General features: G+C 35.9%; 1 protein-coding gene across 1 annotated transcript in view; it reads left to right on the top strand.

Annotated features, from left to right (window-relative positions):
- The first annotated feature begins 313 nt into the window (after positions 1-313).
- Positions 314-9375, top strand: part of Ano3 (anoctamin 3) — a 258830-nt gene continuing 249768 nt past the window's right edge. Inside the window, exon 1 of the mRNA XM_028766961.1 lies at positions 314-517. Coding sequence (XP_028622794.1) covers positions 472-517 — 46 coding nt within the window. The 5' untranslated portion in view covers positions 314-471. The remainder of the gene's footprint in view (positions 518-9375) is intronic.

Below are 9375 nucleotides of genomic sequence, written 5' to 3'. Positions count from 1 at the left end.
GCTTCACCCTTCTTAATTTACAGACCAACTTCTAGGAAATTAATACTGGTGCCTGGGTGTGACAAGGAGGCTTAGAGCTTGAAATTGAGTGCATTAGCGATAGCTCTGAAGGAATGTTTGGATTTATGCCTTGTCCTTAAGAAATTTCTTTCTCTCCCACGTGCACCAAACCCCTCACAACACCCACCCTCACTGCAGCACTGAGAAACAGCCGGAATGTGGGGTTATTTCAGAAGTAGCCACTGAGGGGAGCCGGCCGCGGACTGCCCTCCCACGTTGCTATGACGATGAGACTGGCGGGCACACAGCCTTCAGAGCTAAATGCTGGCTAAAGCAGGTGTCAGATTGCGATGAGCTAGGTGGCTCTGGGAATACTCAGAGCCCCAGGAGTGTCTCTGGAAAGTCTGGCTACAATTCCTCCGCATCCGCCTCGGACAGCTCCTCAACTCCGCTGGAACACGCAGAGTGAAAATGGTCCACCACTCAGGCTCCATTCAGTCCTTTAAACAGCAAAAAGGTCAGTGAGAATTCTCTTTCTTCACTGCGGACACCACATCCTGCTCTGCATCTTCTTGCAGTTATGCAAAACCATCCTTTTCATCCGTGAATTGTGTTGAAGAGCTGGGGAACTCTGTAAAGTTAGGACCCCATTTTATAAATGTTTTGTCCTGGAACCGAGATGAGTATGCTATCCGGAGCCGCACAGCGCCCGGGAGGGAACAGAATCTGTCATGTCAGGACTTGTTTGTCTCTTAAGTCTCCCTCAGTGCATTGCAGTGAACTATTTAAGCAGAGAAAGTCCCTGCAGCACCCCTGGGTTTGAAGTGTAAGATTTTGGGTGATATTTGACTCAGTATGCGCTTCTAGTGCCCTGTAAGATTCACAAGAGCAAAATTTATTACTTGTGCTGAGCTTGAAAAATTGTATAATAAGTGCATTCGTGGAAAAATCCCAGCGGTTGACTGGTCCCAGATATAATTTCCTTGGAAAACTTTATCTTCTGATCCCACGTTTATTACAGGCTTCCGGTTTTTATGTATATTTGGTCTTTCTTCCTGGAACTTCCCAGATCATCGAATAGCTTATACAAAATTTTCACTAGTTGCATGACCATGGTCAAATCAAGATTTTTTTTGTATGAGTCTTTGTTCTGCTTTCTTATTTAAATGGCTTTTTATAAAGCACATATTTCTTTGACATAGATTCTGGGAATGTTATTGTCTTATGCAGTTATTCAACATCAATGACATTTACTGAAAGAATAATGGTAATTACGATGTATTTGTTACTTTAATCATTACAATATGTAATTTTCAAGTATTCCATTTTTTTTACTGAAATAAATATTTATTGAAATCTTACTTCTTATATTCTTTCTCCAAATGACTGTTTTAAGGTATATCTTTGGCTTTGTTTCTAAACAAAAGCTTTGGATACCTCCAGAATAACTTAGTGGGGATTTATTCTTGAGGCAGAATATTGTGCTGAAAGAACTTCCCACCAGGAACTGTAATCTGCATGAATCCTCTTTTGAATGTATGTTGGAATCCGGTACGAAGTGAGAGACGGTGGGAGTAGATGAATTTGGGCTCCTGTGCAGTTCTATTTAAGCTTAAAGTGTTCTAAGGAAAATTAACTACTTCAAGAAGTTTTATTTCCTTGCATCATTAAACAAATAAAAACATTCTGGGGGAAATAGAAAGATATGGAAAACTTGAAACTGTCTCATACTGCTATGTTTTATGCTTTGAGGGACCTGGAATCTTGAAATGTTCCCCAAAATATCTTACTATGTGAGGATACATACGTTGTACGTTAAAGAGCAAAAACCTGTCAACTTTGAGACTGGTTGTCATTGCTCAAAAGAGTGATAAACTTGTCCAAGTCATGTAATTTCATAGTGTCTCTTTTATGATGCATTTTGAGCCTTTTTGTTTATTAATTTCACTTTTTTGGCACACAAAAAAATCGTCATTAGTAAAAAGGTAAACATGAGGAAAAGGAAGGACAAAAAAGAAGCAAGATTAACTTTTAACTAAATGGTCCTAGTTTATTTTGTCTCTTAACATATCACTTCTTTTCATCCCCTTTTCTTCCTCCAATCCCACCAGGTTCTCTCCCATTCATCCCTCCCATGTCCCTTCCTACTCTCTGGTTGACGCTCTGTTTTACTTGTATATTATTGTTACAAACAGACACAAATTGAGTGCTTATGCATGATTATGTAGACACAACTTTTTGAATCTGATTGCGTTGTTTGCATGTATATGGTACCAAGGCTGACCACTCTGAGTTGAACAACCATTAAGGGGTTCATCCCTGGGAGAGGGTAATTTTCTGCCCGTCAGTCAGTTCCTTATAGTTCTTTCTCTAGGGTGGGACCTGCTAAGAAAAGATAATCCACAGTAAGGATCAGCTATTTTAATTTTTCAAATAGGAGCAAGCATGACTGACACCCTGGGTGTCTCCTGACCTGGGAGTGTTTTCCAGTGCTGGTTACCAGAACAATGCATCTTAAAGTGATGGAAATTCTGCACTGAAAGTTGGAGACTTGAGTTTTAGGTTTGCCTTTGTCACTAGATAAATACCTTTAGAAAAGTGTTTAATCTACTTTTTATATTGATTTATGAACAATATGGAGACTCCTGATTTCTGACCTTATGTCATCCTCTTACCTGTTAGTTAGCCTATATTAATTGTACCAACTGAGGGGCTTTGTCATATTTTTACACATGCATATAAAGTATTTGATCATGTTATCATCTTTATACACTTCACCCCTCTTTCCTTGCCCCTTCCTTGTTCTGGCGTGTTGTACTTACATTTTAGTTTCATACTTACCACCCCACCCTCAGCTTCCACATATGAGAGACAACACACAATGTTTGTTTTAGAGACACTGTTTTATTAAACCTCACTAACTGCAAACTATACACTCTTATAATCTTATCCATCCATAGGTGGGAGCATAGACTGATCCAATGGTTTGGTTATTGCAAATAATGCCAAATAAAACTGAGTATGCAGGTAACCCTACATTAAGCTGACTTTAATCCTTTTAGGTAAAAGTGGCTTGTTAAGATCATATGGAATAGAAATTTGGTTTGGGAAACATCCATACTGATTCCCACTGTGGTACTCCATTTCTCTTCTGTTGGACAGGACAGGTAGTTAGCAATGTGAAGGCAAAATTTTTTCCACTTTTTCTTGATTCAGATGAAAAAAGTCCTACTTTTGGGGAGAAATTACTTAATTTAGTAAATCAAGTGTACCATTTTTGTTTTGGGTTTATTTTATTTTATTTTATTTTATTTTATTATTGGTAAGTGAATTCAATATCCTTTAAAAGTTCTTACTGACAACTCTGAATTGAACAATCAACAAGCTGTATTTTTCCTGGGAAAGGCTAATGCTTTCTGTATCAAAGTCATTAGTTGCCTGTAGCTTCTTGTCTAAGAAACTCAGAAAATATAATCATCATACATTAAGACATAAATATTCCCTGATATTGGAGAAGTCCTTAATGATACATTTGTGACTATAATTCAATCACTGATAATGCTCATGCTATTTAGGGAAACCAGCATAGATGGGAGAATAGGTATCTACCTACTACCTACAAGAGAAAATGAATATCAGTTGTTAGTCCAGTGTCTCCATTACTTGGTCTACAGTTTTTTCTTTTTGTCCTGAACCTTAATCCCTTATTTACTAGTTACACCTTTAATATTATTAACTCTGTTAGTGTACGTATGAAGTGAAAATATCTAATATATAGAATTGTAATAGAAGTACCAACCTTTGAGATATGTTTAGTTGTGATTTAAAATTCAATAATAAATAAAAATACTCATTATTATCATTCCCAGGCTTATCTTAAAATTGACATATTAATAATAGAGGATGTCTTCAGAAAGGGAAATACACACACACACACACACACTTTTTTTTTTCTATTTGTGCTTCATTCACCTTTGCTTTAGGGAACTCTCTTATAGAAATGATTGGCTCCGGATATTGTAACAATTTTCCTAGATGATAGTATCAGTTACAATCACACACTTTGTCTAATTAATGCATCATCTCCGAGGAAGCCTTAAAAGTTATCATAAAAAATTGAGATGCAAAATTAAATTCATACATTTAAGATTGCAATTCAGCAAAATGACATTTATTCTAAACTCAATCCACATTTATGCAGCTCTTGTTTGCTTTGTGATAGTGTCATTAAGAACAATTTCATTCCTGAACATCTTACAAAAAAAAAGAAAGAAAGAAAGAAAGAAAGAAAGAAAGAAAGAAAGAAAGAAAGAAAAGAAAACAAAAGAGAAAGCAAAACAAAACAAAAAACCATTTTCTCTGAGAAGGTTGATAAATAGGAAACCTTAGAGACATATAGAATCTTTATGAGAATCTTTGGCAAGATTGCATTTCTGTAGGTAAATGTTAACATTGTGTTTCTTGATGTCATTTGTGTTTCTAAAAAATCAATATTGTGTGTATAAATTTTTGTTCTCTTTGAAACACTGAATTTTCTTATGAAAGTTTTAATAGGTTAAGATATTTTGAAAGCAAGAATACTACAACAATGAGGAATATAGGCAATGTCCTATTTGTGAAGTTCTGAGGATATATCATAGTGTTTGATTGCAGACAAGTAGGAGGGTACACTTGCTATAACTTTAGCACACCTTGGAGTAAACATGAGCTGGTAAATTAGAGCTGATTTCTGGATAAAGTCTAAATTTGCTCCCTAGACTGGTATGCTGTGATTCACCAAACTCATAAAGGATTCATATGTCATACAAGCTTGATGACAAAATAAAATAAGATAAAATAAAATAGAAAGGACAATGATAGTTCTGGTTTCTTATGCCTGTTTATTTACCAATATAGCTACCAAGATTTTCAGGGAGGTCATAGGATACATCAAACACAGGCTGTCACAGTCATCTTGGGCTTAATGATCAGTTAAAACTGTGAGGGTTTCATTAATCCCAAACAACATTTGGTTAGACATAAATATAGTATTTTTTTTTAACAATTCTCCAGGACCAAGCATTTTTGTACTCAGACTGCTTGATTGTAATGATCTTTATATGGAGAATTGCTGGCTGTAAATAACATCCATTCATTTTATTTTTCTCTAAATAATTTGTTACTGCAATTGCCCATCCGCAAGGCTCTCCCAAATTCAACTTTGTACTCAGTTTCTGTCTCATAGCACACCAAGGAAAGCTTCTGGAGAATAACACCTACTCTCCAAATATCTACTGTTTAAACTTCCTTTTCTCCTAAATAATATCTTTAGTGTCAAAATCTTCCTGTAGACTTTAGAAAACAAGAAAAATATCTGAAGATACAAATATGCTGACAGAAATCCATTCACCCTTGTACGCTAACTCCCCTAAGTATTTCCAGACTGTCCTTTTATTTATGACTAAAGAAAGAAAAAATTGTCTCTTGTAAAAAAAAAATCTAAGTTACCTGAAGCATAGGGAAAAGGTTGAAGTGAAAATCCTGGTATGACTGAATATGATTTCCAGTAAATACTTCAGTCTATACACCTGCATGTGTCTGAACTCTAGGAGTTTAGGCACTGCCATTGGCCTGGATCTGTGATATGTAAAATTTTAACATAGACTAGAATATAATTGATTGTGAGTTTTGTGTTTGTATATGAGATACCTTTCTATCACTGCTCTAAAGGTGATGGGGACAACTGTGTTCAGAACCAGTGTTCTAGCAATCAGTCTTACAAATGAATACAATGGTTACTCCATCTTATAGTGTGGGTGTCATGTCCCTGGGTTTGGTTTGATTTATAGTATTCTCTTCTGTAGTATTCATTATCAAATTAACAGACCTGGGTGCCATTTTAGGAACTCAGATATGATTTGCTAGAGTTCCTATGGTGCCCACACAGAATACTTAAAAGCCAGCATACCATTATTAATAAATAATACCACAGTAATAGTATTATGAACTATACTTAAATGTCTTTCCTTTGAAATAGAAAACAGATGTGTTCAACCAGAATGTCACCACCAAAGATAGTATTGTTCTTAAGGCTCCGGTCTATCACAATGTTTTTCTTTGTGTTTGTAAAAAATCATTCAGATAATTTTTATGAGAAATTATTAGCAAACAAGAGTCCCTAATTTCAGGATTAGAATTGAGTTATTCAAGGGGAAAATATTTATATAGATAACCAGATCTCCTTTGTAGTATATTAAATTTTATATTGTAAACATTCATTTTGCTTTTTATATTTCCTGTTGAATACTCCAGACCCTATCAGTAATGAGGAAATACCATTTTGGGGGTCAAAGTCGGTCAAGACTACTAAGGGATTAGTGTTAATAGCCTAGGAAGTGTCCTCTACCAGTTGTGCTGTCTATTGGGATAAATAAGATTCTTGACCATGTTGTTTCTTCTGGAGACACAGGGCGTGTTTCCCTGCCCACTGACTTTCTTTTCTCCAGATGAATACTTCTATGCTTTAGGCTTTGGGATGTCCCTGTTCCCTATGACCAAGAGGATAGGTATAACTTACCAGAATATAGCACCGTTGAAGGGGTTCTATTGTCACATCTGTCTTAACTGGCCCTGAAAGACTAATTCTGTCTGCTTTTTAGATATTCTTATCTGATTGGTTTAAGTCGTCAAGCTTTATTATTTGAACACCAGTTACCAGTCTCCTAGCTTTAATGATCTTGTAACACTTAAGTAGACATTACACAAATGTAATGTTTTAGGCCTTTCCTTTCAGATTTTCAGTACTGGGGATATGTTTCCTCTTCTGTAATATACCTTAAATCTAATCAGAAAGTAGTTGATTACCTCCATAATATTCATTCTTTATGCCACCATTTTTTACCCATGACTATAATTTTCCATGCTGGGCATTATTTTAGCTCACTAGATTCACAGCTGGATAAGACTATTGATGACACACATACCCTGCTAGAGGATGGCATACTACCACCATATGAAAGATAGTCAGTAGAGAAGAAGATTTCTGGTCAGTATCAAGTTGATTTCTCCGTATCATAGCTAATGGGAGCAAAATATATATATATATATATACATGGAAAACCAGAGGTCCCAATTACTCCAATTACTAGTTTACTGAATGTGTATAAGGTCAATCTGCCATACAAAACTCTATCTCTTTACTAAGCAATTATTGAAGCTCTCTGATCTCGTCTGAGACATTTCTTTGTATACTAGAGTTCGGTTAATGTAGAGACTCATAACTGATCAATGTGTAGAATATAAAAACAAGTGTCATGCTCAGCCACAAATGGGACATCTATATAACTTCCCCACCCTTGGCTTTAATGATCTGGAACAATAGTGGAGTAAGGAGAAGAAAAATTTTAGCAACCAGAGGTTGGGGAGAATTAACAGAAAAAAAATGTCTTCTGAATAGTAAAGGCCACTTATATTGGCGAGACAGAACAGTTGTAGATCTCTGCACCAGAGCTCCACAAAAGGATGCCAGCCAGCATTTCAGCATGAATCAGCCTTATTAATGATCTATTGGCACTTTATGGTTTCTGCGCGAAAATTAGTCAATTTCTTTAAGGCCAGCCACAGTCTAGTCTCTCATGAGTGTATGCGTAGCACAAACTGGAATCAGTGAGCTATTGTTTAAAAATGAGGCTATAGATTGAGGATATATATCTGGATCTAGAGGACTTGGGGAGAAGGGGGAGTAGGAGTGACTATGATCAAAATATGACATTTTCAGATATGAAATTCTCAAAAAGATAATATAAGTATATTACAAAATCAACATTAATATACAACTTCCCACATGGTTTAAAATTTGGCATCACTAAATTGTCCACTCCACTATAAAAGTGTTGGATCCAAATTGTACTCACAATATAACATAAATTGAGATATCCTGTCTGCTTGGACTTTTATAAAGATTCTTTTTCATTCCCTCCCCTCAGTGGTCTGAGAATTAGACAACACCAGGAATGATTAATGAAAACCAAATATATTTCTTTAAAATTCAGTGTGGTTTTAGATATTTACACACAAGTATGCTTGCTTGTAAGACTTATAACAAAAATAATATAAATGGATGTAATAATTTTAATGAGGTGGTCGACCCTAGAACCATGACATTGATAGCAAACTGTCAGAATTCATACACCATTGAGGTCGTTCTACAAGAATTTCTGCACCTAAGAATATGAAAAGACAATTCCCCTAGCTAGCTAAAGGACAGTGTTGCACCAACTAATCACAAGTCACATGCCCCTCCTCTCTCCCATCTGTTTTGAGGCATCTTTAGTTTTTATAGTAGTATGTTTTAAAGGTATCTCTTCTAGGTTTTAAAGAATTATAGAGAAATGATCCACTTGATGTGAAGTCTATAATAAAGCACTGTACATCATACTAATTTAGTTCATTTGAAATATAAAAGTTGTGTTCATCCCAGTAAAAGTCTATAGGGATAAATCTTATAATGATGACCATGTACAACACTATCTTGGAGGCAAGTGAAAGTAGAAAATGCAAGGGGAGCCTGATGGTGCGCTTTGGATAGCTAGGAAAAGAATCCTTTACTGTGAAAAACTGGGAGAGATATTATGGGCATCATCTCTTAAAACTTGATTTTCCACTAAAATGATTTTGTAAACTCTATCAGCAACTTCTGTTCTTTTACCTATATTCTTCTATTACCTTTATCCCATCAAATTAGCTTCACTATGAGATATTTCTTTACCTGTCCATTGTTGTTGGATCCTTCAATATGCACGTCTCCAATCTCTTCGTTTTTTAGTTTTTCTTACTTAAGTTACAATGCTTGTCTGATTTCAGAATTTTCTCTTACAAAGAACTCAATCCATTTCTATTTTCCTCAAACTTAGAGGTAACCGACTTAGCTGAGAAAATTTACCTCTTATGTCTTGAATGATTATTCAGTTTGGTAAGACTTGTGCTTCTCAGTCTAGATGCCCCAGTGGGTGGGAATTTGAGGGTGGGGAGGTGGGAGGAGCAGTAGGTAAGGCTACATCCACAGAGAAGCAGAAGGAGGAGTGAGGGGATAGTGGGTTCCTGGGTGGGTGGGGAGATGAGGTAAGGGGATAACATATGAAATGTAAATAAAACATCCAAAAAAAGAAAGAAAAAAAATAACAGATTTCAAATAATGCACCTACCTGACACCATCTGAAAATAGGGCTTAAGTTGGAAAAACATCCGAAACACTCTTGTCAGAATGTCATGTGGTATTCAAATGTACCTTACATCTTAGAAGAAAAGATTGAAGGATACCTATGTTCTAAGGTGAGGACAGGGTAATAAAAGGAATCTCAGTGGGATTTGTTTCCATTGTCCTGTACAGCAGAAGAC

The sequence above is a fragment of the Grammomys surdaster genome, unplaced genomic scaffold, assembly GCF_004785775.1.
Source record: "Grammomys surdaster isolate TR1022 unplaced genomic scaffold, NIH_TR_1.0 170, whole genome shotgun sequence".
Taxonomy (NCBI): Eukaryota; Metazoa; Chordata; class Mammalia; order Rodentia; family Muridae; genus Grammomys; species Grammomys surdaster.
The sequence above is the reverse complement of the archived record's forward strand: the minus strand, read 5'-3'. Positions and strand labels throughout refer to the sequence as shown.